Below are 16,686 nucleotides of genomic sequence, written 5' to 3'. Positions count from 1 at the left end.
AGAGAGGGAGGGGGAATAGAGAGAGAGAGGGGGTTAGTAGAGAGAGGGAGGGGGGGTTAGTAGAGAGAGGGAGGGGGTTAGGAGGGGGTTAGTAGAGAGAGGGAGGGGGTTAATAGAGAGAGGGAGGGGGAATAGAGAGAGGGAGGGGGAATAGAGAGAGGGAGGGGGTTAGTAGAGAGAGGGAGGGGGAATAGAGAGAGGGAGGGGGAATAGAGAGAGAGAGGGGGTTAGTAGAGAGAGGGGGGGGGGTTAATAGAGAGAGGGAGAATGGAAAAGAGCGAAAGAGAAAGCATTATCCTGGTGATTGTCTAACTCAGCTGTCAACATAGCCAGGAGCAGGACAGAGTGCACAGTCAGCCCCTCCAAGCCATGCAAGCAGTGACTGTAGCTCTGTAGTGCTGGAGTCACTGTAGCACTCTGCTTCCTTGTTCCAGTTTCAAAACACGGCTGGGAACATGATCAGAGCACATCCACACAAGATGGATTACCAAACTGGTTTCTGACAACGGTTGCATTATTTGCATCACTGATGATATGGAAGCCACACATACGCCCAGGTAGTGAGTGGGCAAACAGTCCCACCCCCCACTCTCACACTCGCCCAAGCCAATGGCATGTACCAGATGCTCAGCAGGCTCTGCTCACACTTACTGGCCTGAGGCCAAACCACGACCAACAACATTGGACACTCTATGGAACAAAAAGCATTCACTATATCATCCTGGAATATCCAAGGCCTGAGGTCATCTGCCTTTGGCCTAAAGAGCAGAAACCCGGACTTCACCAAAGAAATCGGTAATACAGACATTGTCATCCTGCAAGAAACCTGGTACAGAGGAGACAGACCCACCGGTTGCCCTCTAGGTTACAGAGAGCTGGTAGTCCCATCCACCAAACTACCAGGTGTGAAACAGGGAAGGGACTCAGGGGGTATGCTAATTTGGTATAGAGCAGACCTAACTCACTCCATTAAATTAATCAAAACAGGAACATTTTACATTTGGCTAGAAATTCAAAAGGAAATTATCCTAACAGAGAAAAATGTCCTCCTGTGTGCTACCTATATCCCCCCACTAGAATCCCCATATTTTAATGAAGACAGCTTCTCTATCCTGGAGGGGGAAATCAATCATTTCCAGGCCCAGGGACATGTACTAGTCTGTGGCAACCTAAATGCCAGAACCGGACAAGAACCTGACACCCTCAGCACACAGGGGGACAAACACCTGCCTGGAGGTGACAGTATTCCCTCCCACATATGCCCCCCTAGGCACAACTATGACAACATAACCAACAAAAACGGGTCACAACTCCTGCAGCTCTGTCGCACGCTGGGTATGTACATAGTCAACGGTAGGCTTCGAGGGGACTCCTATGGTAGGTACACCTATAGCTCATCTCTTGGCAGTAGTACTGTAGACTACTTTATCACTGACCTCAACCCAGAGTCTCTCAGAGCGTTCACAGTCAGCCCACTGACACCCCTATCAGACCACAGCAAAATCACAGTCTACATAAACAGAGCAATACTCAATCATGAGGCATCAAAGCCAAAGGAACTGAGTAACATTAAGAAATGCTATAGATGGAAGGAATGCAGTTTGGAAACCTACCAAAAAACAATTAGGCAACAACAAATTCAATCCCTTTTAGACAATTTCCTGGGTAAAACGTTCCACTGTAATAGTGAAGGTGTAAACTTGGCAGTAGAAAATCTTAACAGTATATTTGACCTCTCAGCTTCCCTATCAAATCTAAAAATCTCAAATAGAAAACCGAAGAAAATTAACAATAATGACAAATGGTTTGATGAAGAATGCAAAAATCTAAGAAAGAATTTGAGAAACCTGTCCAACCAAAAACATAGAGACCCGGAAAACCTGAGTCTACGCCTTCACTATGGTGAATCACTAAAACAATACAGAAATACACTACGGAAAAAGAAGGAACAGCATGTCAGAAATCAGCTCAATGCAATTGAAGAATCCATAGACTCTAACCACTTCTGGGAAAATTGGAAAACACTAAACAAACAACAACACGAAGAATTATCTATCCAAAATGGAGATGTATGGGTAAACCACTTCTCCAATCTTTTTGGCTCTATAACAAAGAATAAAGAGCAAAAACATATACATGATCAAATACAGATCTTAGAATCAACTATTAAAGACTACCAGAACCCACTGGATTCTCCAATTACATTGAATGAGTTACAGGACAAAATAAAAACCCTCCAACCCAAAAAGGCCTGTGGTGTTGATGGTATCTTCAATGAAATGATCAAATATACAGACAACAAATTCCAACTGGCTATACTAAAACTCTTTAACATCATACTTAGCTCTGGCATCTTCCCCAATATTTGGAACCAAGGACTGATCACCCCAATCCACAAAAGTGGAGACAAATTTGACCCCAATAACTACCGTGGAATATGTGTCAACAGTAACCTTGGGAAAATCCTCTGCATTATTATTAACAGCAGACTCGTACATTTCCTCAATGAAAACAATGTACTGAGCAAATGTCAAATTGGCTTTTTACCAAATTACCGTACAACAGACCATGTATTCACCCTGCACACCCTAATTGACAACCAAACAAACCAAAACAAAGGCAAAGTCTTCTCATGCTTTGTTGATTTCAAAAAAGCCTTCGACTCAATCTGGCATGAGGGTCTGCTATACAAACTGATGGAAAGTGGTGTTGGGGGTAAAACATACGACATTATAAAATCCATGTACACAAACAACAAGTGTGCGGTTAAAATTGGCAAAAAACACACACATTTCTTCACACAGGGTCGTGGGGTTAGACAGGGATGCAGCTTAAGCCCCACCCTCTTCAACATATATATCAACGAATTGGCGCGGGCACTAGAAAAGTCTGCAGCACCCGGCCTCCCCCTGCTAGAATCTGAAGTCAAATGTCTGCTGTTTGCTGATGATCTGGTGCTTCTGTCACCAACCAAGGAGGGCCTACAGCAGCACCTAGATCTTATGCACAGATTCTGTCAGACCTGGGCCCTGACAGTAAATCTCAGTAAGACCAAAATAATGGTGTTCCAAAAAAGGTCCAGTCACCAGGACCACAAATACAAATTCCATCTAGACACTGTTGCCCTAGAGCACACAAAAAACTATACATACCTTGGCCTAAACAACAGCGCCACAGGTAACTTCCACAAAGCTGTGAACGATCTGAGAGACAAGGCAAGAAGGGCATTCTATGCCATCAAAAGAAACATCAATTTCAATATACCAATTAGGATTTGGCTAAAAATACTTGAATCAGTCATAGAGCCCATTGCCCTTTATGGTTGTGAGGTCTGGGGTCCACTCACCAACCAAGACTTCACAAAATGGGACAAACACCAAATTGAGACTCTGCATGCAGAATTCTGCAAAAATATCCTCCGTGTACAACGTAGAACACCAAATAATGCATGCAGAGCAGAATTAGGCCGATACCCACTAATTATCAAAATCCAGAAAAGAGCTGTTAAATTCTACAACCACCTAAAAGGAAGCGATTCACAAACCTTCCATAACAAAGCCATCACCTACAGAGAGATGAACCTGGAGAAGAGTCCCCTAAGCAAGCTGGTCCTGGGGCTCTGTTCACAAACACAAACACACACTACAGAGCCCCAGGACAGCAGCACAATTAGACCCAACCAAATCATGAGAAAACAAAAAGATAATTACTTAACACATTGGAAAGATTTAACAAAAAAACAAAGCAAACTATAATGCTATTTGGCCCTACACAGAGAGTACACAGCGGCAGAATACCTGACCACTGTGACTGACCCAAAATTAAGGAAAGCTTTGAATATGTATAGACTCAGTGAGCATAGCCTTGCTATTGAGAAAGGCTGCCGTAGGCAGACATGGCTCTCAAGAGAAGACAGGCTATGTGCTCACTGCCCACAAAATGAGGTGGAAACTGAGCTGCACTTCCTAACCTCCTGCCCAATGTATGACCATATTAGAGAGACATATTTCCCTCAGATTACACAGATCCACAAAGAATTCGAAAACAAATCCAATTTTGAAAAACTCCCATATCTATTGGGTGAAATTCCACAGTGTGCCATCACAGCAGCAAGATTTGTGACCTGTTGCCACGAGAAAAGGGCAACCAGTGAAGAACAAACACCATTGTAAATACAACCCATATTTATGCTTATTTATTTTATCTTGTGTCCTTTAACCATTTGTACATTGTTAAAACACTGTATATATATATATATATATATAATATGACATTTGTAATGTACTGTTTTGAAACTTCTGTATGTGTAATGTTTACTGTTAATATTTGTTGTTTTTCACTTTATATATTCACTTTGTATGTTGTCTACCTCACTTGCTTTGGCAATGTTAACACATGTTTCCCATGCCAATAAAGCCCTTGAATTGAATTGAAATTGATACAGTACAGTATGTATGCATTGTTGTCTCTCTGCGCAGCCTCTGCGGTTAAGGAGAGGACATGTCATGTGTCATATGCGGTGGTCTCTGATACCCAAGCCACCCACACTCCCGCTGCCTGTCCAAGTGGCTGAGTTTCTCCCCTGTGAGTCAAGCAGGAAATGCCCAGGGTGGAGAACGAGAGAGAGAGAGGACCATGGTAACATGCACTGTAGGGTGTTAATACGTGGGATCACTGAAATGTATTAAAGGCATCATGCCTCACAGTCACACTGTGCTCTGAGTCTAATTCACTTTACTGCAGTCAAGCTCTGTAAGGAGGACCATCTGTCTCACATTGAGTTTACACACAGTATGAGTCTGAGTCTCACTGACTGTAACCCATGATTCATTACACTCTGCATGGAAGAGGCCTGTTGCAGCATGCCCTACATACATGTCACACCCCCCCTGTGTTTTTCTGTTTCTGTCTGTGTTCTGTGATGTGTGTACATGAAACTGTCAGTGGCAGCCAAATGGTGCAGTGGGGAGGGGGCTGAGTGATTTTTAGAGAAAGGTCCCATAAACAGGAAATGGGACATTATAAGATAATGAATTCCAGTCTGAAGCTAATGGTAGAAGGGCTGTTGCTGCATTGGTCTGAAGAGACAAGAAGAGGTAGATTAAAAAGGAGCAGGAGTGAGAGAGATGTGTGTATGTTTCTTTAAATGTGCCCCCCTCTCATCTTAAACCATAATCTGTTTCAGTTCAGGTATATTTTGTGTCTAAGCTAATAAGAGGAGAGGGTGGGAAAGACCTTCAGGAGACACCGTCGAGGAGAGAGAGTAAAAGAGAAACCATAGAGGAAAGAGAGAGTTGGCATGGTCTGTGTCTAGGTTGACATTAAAGCCTGTTGCTATGCTTTGCGCTGGCTGGGTGCTCTTTCTCAGTCACAGCAGATGCTGGGGTCCTGGCTGCAGCAGCAGACATATATTTCTCTCTGTTTCTCTCTCCCTCTCCCTCTGTCTCTGTCTCTCTGGGTGGCAGGGTTTGGATAGTTGGCTCTCCACGTCAAGGAGGGAGTAAGGAGGGAAGCTGTGAGTCTGTAGCCTGACTCAGGTGGCAGGGATCTGGGTAAAAAAAAAACATCACAACGTAGCTGAGCACTGAGCAGCACAAAGCTGGCTAGAGCCTCTCCTATTCTCTCCAGGCTGCATCTCTCCAGAGCTCCACAGCAGTAGTCTCTCCACAACACTAGTCTCTCTACAGCACTAGTCTCTCTACAGCACTAGTCTCTCTACAGCACTAGTCTCTCCACAACACTAGTCTCTCCACAGCGCTCGTCTCTCCACAACACTAGTCTCTCCACAACACTAGTCTCTCTACAGCACTAGTCTCTCTGCAGCACTAGTCTCACCACAGCACTAGTCTCTCCACAGCACTAGTCTCTCTACAGCACTAGTCTCTCCACAGCACTAGTCTCTCCACAGCACTAGTCTCTCCACAGCACTAGTCTCTCCACAGCACTTGTCTCTCCACAGCACTAGTCTCTCCACAGCACTAGTCTCTCCACAGCACTAGTCTCTCTACAGCACTAGTCTCTCCACAGCACTAGTCTCTCCACAGCACTAGTCTCTCCACAGCACTAGTCTCTCCACAGCACTAGTCTCTCCACAGCACTAGTCTCTCCACAGCACTAGTCTCTCCACAGCACTAGTCTCTCCACAGCACTAGTCTCTCCTCTCCACAGCACTAGTCTCTCCACAGCACTAGTCTCTCCACAGCACTAGTCTCTCCACAGCACTAGTCTCTCCACAGCACTCTCTCCACAGCACTAGTCTCTCCACAGCACTAGTCTCTCCAGCACTAGTCTCTCCAGCACTAGTCTCTCTACAGCACTAGTCTCTCCACAGCACTAGTCTCTCCACAGCACTAGTCTCTCCACAGCACTAGTCTCTCCACAGCACTAGTCTCTCCACAGCACTTGTCTCTCCACAGCACTAGTCTCTCCACAGCACTAGTCTCTCCACAGCACTAGTCTCTCCACAGCACTAGTCTCTCCACAGCACTAGTCTCCACAGCACTCTCTCCACAGCACTCGTCTCTCTATAGCACTAGTCTCTCCACAGCACTAGTCTCTCCACAGCACTAGTCTCTCAGCACTAGTTTCTCCACAGCACTAGTCACTCTACAGCACTAGTCTCTCTACACCTCTCCAGTCTCTCCAGCACTAGTCTCTCCACAGCACTAATCTCTCTGCAGCACTAGTCTCTCCAGAGCACTAGTCTCTCAGCACAGCACTTGTCTCTCCACAGCACTTGTCTCCACAGCACTTGTCTCCACAGCACTAGTCACTCCACAGCACTAGTCTCTCCACAGCACTAGTCTCTCCACAGCACTAGTCTCTCCACAGCACTAGTCTCTCCACAGCACTCGTCTCTCTATAGCACTAGTCTCTCCACAGCACTAGTCTCTCCACAGCACTAGTCTCTCTACAGCACTAGTCTCTCTACAGCACTAGTCTCTCCACAGCACTAGTCACTCTACAGCACTAGTCTCTCTACACCTCTAGTCTCTCCAGAGCACTAGTCTCTCCACAGCACTAATCTCTCCGCAGCACTAGTCTCTCCAGAGCACTAGTCTCTCCACAGCACTAGTCTCTCTGCAGCACTAGTCTCTCTGCAGCACTAATCTCTCTACAGCACTAGTCTCTCTGCAGCACTAATCTCTCTACAGCACTAGTCTCTCTGCAGCACTAATCTCTCTACAGCACTAATCTCTCTACAGCACTAGTCACTCTATTCAATTTTATTTGGAACGGCAAGCCAGATAAAATTAAAACTGCTTATTTATATAACAAATATTATTTCGGAGGGCAGAAATGATTAAATATTAAAGCATTAGACCTCTCACTAAAGGCATCAGTCATACAAAAGTTATACTTAAATCCAAACTGGTTCTCTAGTAAATTGGTAGGAATGTCTCATCCTATATTCAGGAATGGCCTTTTTTCCCTTTATTCAGATCACACCTGCTCACTTTCGGTTGTTTGAAAAGGAAATCATCTCCAAAATATCTTTATTTTTTAAACAAGCCTTAGAAAGTTGGTTGCAATGTCAGTTTAATCCACCTGAAAAGAACAAATAATACAACAAATATTGTGGTTAAACTCAAATATACTTATTGATTAAAAAAAATGTATTTTTCTATGAAATGTTTAAAAAAGGTATAATTTAGGTGAATGATATCATAAATAGGACTGGTGGAGTTTTGTCACACATGCAGCTAACACAGACATATGGAAATGTCTGCTCTACCAAAATTACAACCAATTCATTGCAGCATTACAACAAAAATGGAAGAGGCAAGTAGAAGGGGAAAAAGTAAGGAACTTGTATGTCGGCCCTGTATTAAAGAACATAAATGGTTAAAGAAAAGTGATAAATAAAAACATACCAATTTAATTTAAGGACCAAAAAACTGACAGCTGTGCCATATAAATTGCAAAATAGTTGGGAAGAGATTTGTACCCATTCTATGGCACGTGGTTTATGAATTGATACGCAAAACAAAGCCGGATGCAAAACTTTTTTCCATTTAAATTACAATACAGAATTCTTGCAACTAATAGAATGTTATACACTGCTCAAAAAAATAAAGGGAACACTAAAATAACACATCCTAGATCTGAATGAATGAAATATTCTTATTAAATACTTTTTTCTTTACAGAGTTGAATGTGCTGACAACAAAATCACACAAAAATTATCAATGGAAATCAAATTTATCAACCCATGGAGGTCTGGATTTGGAGTCACACTCAAAATGAAAGTGGAAAACCACACTACAGGCTGATCCAACTTTGATGTAATGTCCTTAAAACAAGTCAAAATGAGGCCCAGTAGTGTGTGTGGCCTCCACGTGCCTGTATGACCTCCCTACAACGCCTGGGCATGCTCCTGATGAGGTGGCGGATGGTCTCCTGAGGGATCTCCTCCCAGACCTGGACTAAAGCATCCGCCAACTCCTGGACAGTCTGTGGTGCAACGTGGCGTTGGTGGATGGAGCGAGACATGGATTCAGGTCTGGGGAACGGGCGGGCCAGTCCATAGCATCAATGCCTTCCTCTTGCAGCAACTGCTGACACACTCCAGCCACATGAGGTCTAGCATTGTCTTGCATTAGGAGGAACCCAGGGCAAACCGCACCAGCATATGGTCTCACAAGGGGTCTGAGGATCTCATCTCTGTACCTAATGGCAGTCAGGCTACCTCTGGCGAGCACATGGAGGGCTGTGCAGCCCCCCAAAGAAATGCCATCCCACACCATGACTGACCCACTGCCAAACCGGTCATGCTGGAGGATGTTGCAGGCAGCAGAACGTTCTCCACGGCGTCTCCAGACTCTGTCACGTCTGTCACGTGCTCAGTGTGAACCTGCTTTCATCTGTGAAGAGCACAGGGCGCCAGTGGCGAATTTGCCAATCTTGGTGTTCTCTGGCAAATGCCAAACGTCCTGCACGGGGTTGGGCTGTAAGTACAACCCCCACCTGTGGACGTCGGGCCCTCATACCACCCTCATGTAGTCTGTTTCTGACCGTTTGAGCAGACACATGCACATTTGTGGCCTTGCTGGAGGTCATTTTGCAGGGCTCTGGCAGTGCTCCTCCTGCTCCTCCTTGCACAAAGGTGGAGGTAGCGGTCCTGCTGCTGGGTTGTTGCCCTCCTACGGCCTCCTCCACGTCTCCTGATGTACTGGCCTGTCTCCTGGTAGCGCCTCCATGCTCTGGACACTACGCTGACAGACACAGCAAACCTTCTTGCCACAGCTCGCATTGATGTGCCATCCTGGATGAGCTGCACTACCTGAGCCACTTGTGTGGGTTGTAGACTCCGTCTCATGCTACCACTAGAGTGAAAGCACCGCCAGCATTCAAAAGTGAGCAAAACATCAGCCAGAAAGTATAGGAACTGAGAAGTGGTCTGTGGTCACCACCTGCAGAACCACTCCTTTATTGGGGGTGTCTTGCTAATTGCCTATCATTTCCACCTGTTGTCTATTCCATTTGAACAACAGCATGTGAAATGTATTGTCAATCAGTGTTGCTTCCTAAGTGGATAGTTTGATTTCACAGAAGTGTGATTGACTTGGAGTTACATTGTGTTGTTTAAGTGTTCCCTTTATTTTTTTGAGCAGTGTATATATGGGGGATACTGTAATGGCAGATTTCCTCCTCGTCTGAAGAGGAGTAAGGATCGGACCAAGATGCGGCGTGGTAAGTGTTCATGACAAATTTAATTTAAAAAGCACTGAACACTATGAGACACAAAACAATAAATGTGAACATTAACCAAACCGAAACAGTACCGTGTGGCGACAAACACACACACGGAAACAAACACCCACAAACCAACAGTGAAACCCAGGCTACATAAGTATGATTCTCAATCAGAGACAACTAACGACACCTGCCTCTGATTGAGAACCATACTAGTCCGAAACAGAAACCAAACATAGAAACACAAAACATAGACTGCCCACCCCAATTCACGCCCTGACCTTACTAAATAAAGACAAAACAAAGGAAATAAAGGTCAGAACGTGACAGATACAATCTTCCCAGCTCTGCAGATTCTGCTGTGAGGAGGCAGAGTCATTAGATCATTTATTTTGGTATTGTAGCTCGTTTTTGGTCACAGGTCCAGGAATGGCTGAAGAATTGCAACATTTGCCTAGAACTAACGCTACAGATAGCAGTACTGGGTGATTTGAAAAGCTAGAAATCCAAAATGGATGATGTTGAGAGGTTGAATGGCGCTGAAGGGTCTAATAGCAAGATAAAACATGTAGAACATACGGGGTCTGTAAAATGTATATAGATTCAGAACTTTTGTGAAATAGCACAGTTACAAATAGAAACTATTTGGATGGATATCAGAAATAGAGGAAGGACTAAAAACAAACAAAATATAACTATTGTAAAATAGACTGTGAATGTAAAATGTGTATTAAGATGTATAAATTGAAGGTAAAAGCCGAAGTTTTTATTAGTTTACTCCAATTGGGGGATCGGCGGTAGGGTTTGCAGGGAATAATAATAAAGGTATATTCTTTAAAAAAGTATGTATGTCTATATAGGTATGTGTATGTATATATGTGTATATATATGCATGTGTGTATGGATATATATATTTACCCAAAAAATATATGGGGGATTGGAAATGATGCAGACAATTGCATTGATGGAACCAATATTCTTTCCGCAATATTTAGCTGATCCACCCCTTAAATTAAAAAAATAAAATAAAATCATGACTGGTTGCATCACTGCCTGGCAACTGCTCGGCCTCAGACAGCAAGGCCCTACAGAGGTTAGTGCGAACGACCCAGTACATCACTGGGGCCAAGCTTCCTGCCATCCAGGACCTCTATACCAGGCGGTGTCAGAGGAAGGCCTTAAAAATTGTCAAAGACTCCAGCTACCCTAGTCATAGACTGTTCTCTCTGCTACTGCACGGCAAGCGGTACCGGAGCGCCAAGTCTAGGTCCATGAGGCTTCTAAACAGCTTCTATCCCCAAGCCATAAGACTCCTGAACATCTAGTCAAATGGCTACCAGACCATTTGCTTTGACTTATTACATTTGATTTGATTTGATCACGGTCTCTGGGTGTACAGTAAGTGTATAATGCTGCCATGAAATCGCCATTGAGGAAGACTTACGAAGGTGTGTTTTGTTTAGTAGACATACCAAGGTTTGAAATTCAATTTCAAGGTAGAACATGTTATTGCAGTCCTGGGGTGACTGTCAACAGTAGAGTTAATTTAGTGGCTTGTACAAGCCTGCTTATTGTTGTTGGGAGTTGTTGGGTAGTGGAATGGAGCTAGGGCAGGTCAAGAGGTGGAACCACTGAAGCCAAAGTGGGCAGCATGCAGCCATAGTAAACCACTCCTAACAATATTTTATAGAAAGAGAGGAGTACTACCTACAATAACACTGGGGCTGGTCACCATAAAGCTAAAGTGCAACAGAAACATTCAAGGCTGTTTAGAGTAGGCGGTAACCCTGTTGCTTACTATACTGTACAGTCGTCATGCATTCTTAGAAAGGGAGATAATATTTCAGTCATTTTGGTTTTGGCTCGTACTCTTTCTGCCTACAGTATTCCTTTAAGAGGCATCAAACAGCCACTGGCTGATGGGAAAATAGTGGGGATAAGGGAAATTCCATTGTAGCTTTGCCTGAGAAAGATGCCTCTATAGTTCCCATAGCAAATGGTTAGAGCTCTCTGTCCATGTGTGTACAGTACACTACAGCACTAGGTGCCCTGTTAAAGAGAGCTGTATTCATTAATCCACACCGCAGCAAAACACTCTGCAATGGAAAACCACAACGAGCGTTTCTTATTGGAATAGTTTAGGCAGTCCCTGTTTCAGTCCCGTTTCGTCCGTTTGATGCCTAGTGAACACGGCCCTGTTCTCTGTAGCCTATGTAACATCACTTAACAGGAAGGGAAGTGGTCATTTGTCTGTGTCACAGAGAACAGGGCTGGCTCACCTCTGCCTTGGCTTGTGTTTACAGTCAGTGTAATGACTCTAATCACTGCTAGAAATCTCCATATGGACTCTGGCAGGATTCAGGAAGTGCTGTAACCAAACACTTTCATCTGCTGGACATCTAACAGCACAGCAGGAAGCTGTTATAGATTGAAGCTTTGGTGCATTGTTTAACTTAACCATGTTCAACATCAATGGGGTACCTAGTAGGGAAAAGTAAGTATTAAGTTAAGACTTGATGAAATATGACACTGACACGCACTCACCTCACGCCTCTCCTCTCAACACCCGGTTCTCAGGGGAAATGGAAAGAGAGCCTGTGACTCAACTTCCTATTTTAGATCTTCCATCTTAACTCCTCCTCCACATTACCTGGACTGGTTGAACAGCGCAGAAGAGAACCTCCCCCGACATTTTATTTTCTCTACGGGACCAGAAAGAAAGAAACGCCACTCTTTTACGCCTGTTCAGTAGGTTACTACCTCATAGAAGGGCAGGACACACTACATTGTGTTTTCAGAGAGTTCAAGCAGTAATGGACAGTGAGTGGGTATGGACATGCATTACCTCCTAGAAAGTCAGCAAAACTTCTTTCTGGGTGGACTGCCCTTTCAAATTACTTCAGAGAAACAGGTCTTTGTATGTGTGCTGCCAGTACAGTCTGAGGCAGTGGCCCCCAGGACCAGGCAGCGCTATTAAAGACAGGATTATCTGAAGCCGTACAGGGAGACAAAACCCCACAAAACCCCCGCCCGCTCAGCGTTGCTGACAAGTCACAGTATGTATTTTCTCCTGCTGTGACAGACCCTTAGACGATCACATGGGGCATTCATACAGCTCCAAGTCTTAAGTCAAGAGTCAGCATATGTGAGCATATGTGGGAACTCCTTTAAAACTGTTGGAAAAGCATTCCAGGTGACTAACTCATGAAGCTGGTTGAGAGAATGCCAAGAGTGCAAAGCTGTCATCAAATATATTTTGATTTGTTGAACACTTCTTTGGTTACTACATGATTCTATATGTGTTATTTCATAGTTTTGATGTCTTCACTATTTTTCTACAATATAGTAAAACTAAAGAGAAACCCTTGAATAAGTAGGCGTCCAAACTTTTGACTGGTACTGTATGTCTACTACTATAGCACCAGCTACTTCATATTAGAAACCATGTTTGAAATGGAGTCACCTTCCAGCCGGCAGTTGTCTGGGCTTTGGCTGCAGCCTGTAATACTGTATCTGACATGGAATGAAGCTCAGACAACAGTGCAGTAGAAAAAGCGTGTTCCCATACCAGGAGTCAAACCTGGGCCGCCTAGGTGTAAACAAAGAATCCTAACCGCTAGACCAGGGATCCCAACTGGTGGCCTGCGGGCCGAATTTGGCATGCGGGTGATTTTATTTATTCTAAGAGAACAAAAAATATACATTTTTATTTTATTTTTATTGTTGGACATAAAAGACTGTAAAAACACCAGCAAACCCGCTCAAAGTCATTTAAATTGATTGCATTTGTTCCAAAGTATTCCCACGCATATTAGATGTGTGTGATCGTATACAAGTGTAGTCTACAAATGATTTGTAAATATGTTTTGGCACCGTGACCATCCGCTAAAGAAAAAATCGTCCCGTTGTTGAATCTAGTTGATGATCCCTGTGCTAGACCATATGGAAAGATATTACAAAACACAAGACTTGTCTTATTTCTTCTCTTTTATGCGGTCAGTGCAGGTGAATCGTTGATTGGTTAAGTTGTTTAGCCTGTTCAGTAAGTCTTCCTTCCCCTCCGCCCATTCTTGACTCCTCTTTTGTCTGTGTGTTTTTGCAGGTTAACCTTCGCTCCCCGGTGAACAATGAGAGCTATCAGGAGCGTCTGGTTCGCCTAGAGGGGGACAAAGAGTCTCTGGTTCTCCAGGTAAGGTGCTCCTGGGGGGGGGGGCTAGAGAGAATACCTGACCCCTTTTTTATTGTTTACTTCACTTTTGTTTATTATCTATTTGGCTTGCTCTGGCATTGTAAGCATATGTGTCCCATGCCAATAAAGCCTATTGAATTGAATGAGAGAGGGAGAGAGAGAAGCCTTGCTGTTAAATGAAGAGAAGTATATCACAGAAATGTGAGACTGTCCAGGGCAGGCAGTGGTGCTAGAGGCTGTTGTGTGTAGCACAGGAGCTCAGTCACACAGTACACCCCTAGTTTCCTGTTTTTCCCAAACAAACGTGTCTGGACAATGCCTCTTTCTTTGGTTGTACTGTGATTTGTCATGATGCTCCATGCTTTTTTACATTTGTGTAATTGGTAGCTTCTACATCTGTAATCGAGGCTAGACATATTTTCTCTCTTCCTACAGTAGTACCTCCTCGGGCTCTGTCATGTCTTGTCTGCCTCAACATGTGCTGCTCATAACTATCTTTATCTCAGCCTTGTGCCAAACTACTGTAGCCCTTTCTTTTGCACATGCCAGCACATTCCTCAAGCCCCTCTGACAAATGCTGCTGATTGGCCAAAGGGCCTGTGCCGGTTGACTGATAAAATGATTGGCTGCTACCTCCCCCAAGGTGCTTTAGCTTTACTGCTTTACTGCTTCGCTTTCCTTTTTACCTGCTTCCCTGTGGGGTGGCCAGAGTGGGCTGGCCAGAGTTGTTGGCTGACCCACCAAGACAAAGAAAGAGGTAAAGTTTACTCAGCTCAGTTTTTGTAATTCAGTGAACCATGTCAAGTCAAGGGCAGGTTAGGTTATCTTTCATGATATTTCACATTGGCTGTTGACATAGAGTTCTACTCCGGCGGAGGAATGAAGTGAAACCACCTGTGTGTTGTCAGAGGAATTAGTACTATTAGCATACAGGTAGTTCCGGAGCAGGCGAGAGGAGCTATTTGTCAATGTGAGTGACTGAGTAAGGTGTCCTGTCTGTGGGTTGTAGGTGAGCGTGCTCACAGACCAGGTGGAGGCCCAAGGAGAGAAGATCCGAGACCTGGAGAGCTCTCTGGAGGAGCACCACCACAAACTCAACTCCACTGAGGAAATGCTACAGCAGGTCAGAGAGAGACACTACCACTACTTTATCTGTGCTCAGCGTATTAGCATGGAGAGCTAAATATTGATGTTGTCAACCTCTACTTGTTTCCTAGATAAACATAGGCTTGTTTTAGTCTTAGATGAATTAAGTTGACTGTATTTTGTAAATGTGTGATTTATAGCAGGTTTAAAGATTACAATGTGCTGTAGCTTAGTGACAAATGGAACCAACAACCTGTCTCCTTTCGTGGGCAGTAGGTGTGTGGTAAATTAGTAACAAGAGGTGTGGTTTCATGCATGACATTCTTACTAACATAAGATACTGACGCTTCCTGTGAGTGACTCACCTCGATTGCACAAAGTTTGTCACTCAGCAGATGGAGGGATAGCTTTCAAAGTTCACTATCTTTTGATCTTACAAGCTGACTGACTCCATGGCATTATAAGAGCAGAGATATTTATGATAGTGGCCTCCACTAATAGCAGACTGCATAATCTTACATTTTGAGAAGACTTTCTGTAGCTGTGTGTACCAGGACAGGCTGCTAAGCATGCTTTGGATCAAAAGTGGAGCGGTCTTGTCTCTGCCTTACACACCAGTAGGTATGAAGAAGGCAAAGTAAGTCAGTCAGTGCACCATGTTTGTTGTGGAAATGTAGGGAGGGAGACAGGGTGAGAGTTTTACAGTTTGTACTCTGACTTTAAGAGATGGGAGTGAGGGGGTGTGACAGCGAGGATCCCTTGAGCTACATCTGCTTACACCTCTTCTCAGGCTGTTACGTGCATTCCAAACACTGGAACGCAAAGCTACCCAATTTAAGGATCAAAAAGCCCTCTGTCTTGTTTGATTTTGTCTCATCCAGCCATTTAGTTCACCATAAATATCAGTAATAAAAAAAGGTTAAACTTTAAAGTGAATTAATTTTTTATCATTTTTATTGGCCTCAAATGCCAAGCAGATTGTGTTGCTTTGATTTTGTTGCCTTTGTACATAGGCACAGGTCTAGGGGGAAACCTTTCTTCCACCTGAGAAATACCATTTCCTGTTATTACATTATCTCACAAGGTCATGCAGAAAACAAATGCTTAATGTAGTTGTATAGGAGAGACCAAAGCCACTGGTGTCTCCTGTCTACAGTGCTCTGTGGTGTGACTGTTAATTGTCAGCTGGACCCTAGTGTTAGACAATGTCTGGTTAAAAACACAGGTCTATTTTCACATTGTTTGGCCGCATTGGAGTTTTGATGATATTTGTTTGAACAATGAGCATGATTACATGCACAGTAATAATTCGATATTAAACTGAATATGACAGTAAGCAGATTATTAGTCTTTTTATCTAAATCAGCATAAGGTCAAAATCGAAGTAAGCATACACTGATTAAACACGTGGTTTTCTGATCAACCTTTCAAATTATTAGGACAGGTAAACACCTTCATCATCGTTCCAGCAGTGTATTTGATCTACGCATGTGCTAGCACCAGCCGAGTGAGCCTCCCTCTTTAGCACGAGTGAAGTGAGTTTGGAACAACTGTATGTATGCGTCTTGGAAGTCGTTTTCACATACAAACGTTATATGAATCAAATATGCTTCCCAAAAATAACATTGTCGCTGTGGAAGAATGTTTATTTTGATTGGTGATTTTCTGCATTTATCAGAGTGATATTAGGAAGCCTGATTTCAGATGTGTTCATC

General features: G+C 43.8%; 1 protein-coding gene across 16 annotated transcripts in view; it reads left to right on the top strand.

The window, feature by feature from the left end:
• LOC112218811 (liprin-beta-2-like) overlaps window positions 1–16,686 on the top strand; it is a 96,400-nt gene that overhangs the window by 39,433 nt on the left and 40,281 nt on the right. For 14 of the 16 annotated variants that reach the window (XR_006079375.1, XR_006079376.1, XM_042301704.1 and 11 more), the window contains 2 exons: window positions 13,799–13,885; window positions 14,895–15,008. Coding sequence is in view for 14 of the 16 variants with exons in the window: in XM_042301704.1 (XP_042157638.1) it covers window positions 13,799–13,885; window positions 14,895–15,008 (201 nt within the window). In the remaining 2 variants the exon portion in view is untranslated. Of the gene's footprint in view, window positions 1–12,733; window positions 12,753–13,798; window positions 13,886–14,494; window positions 14,643–14,894; window positions 15,009–16,686 lie in introns of those variants that run through there. The other 2 variants (XM_042301706.1, XM_042301707.1) reach the window with 2 other exon arrangements.

This window comes from Oncorhynchus tshawytscha, linkage group LG19, assembly GCF_018296145.1.
Source record: "Oncorhynchus tshawytscha isolate Ot180627B linkage group LG19, Otsh_v2.0, whole genome shotgun sequence".
Classification (NCBI taxonomy): Eukaryota; Metazoa; Chordata; class Actinopteri; order Salmoniformes; family Salmonidae; genus Oncorhynchus; species Oncorhynchus tshawytscha.
This window is presented reverse-complemented; position numbering and strand designations above follow the sequence as displayed.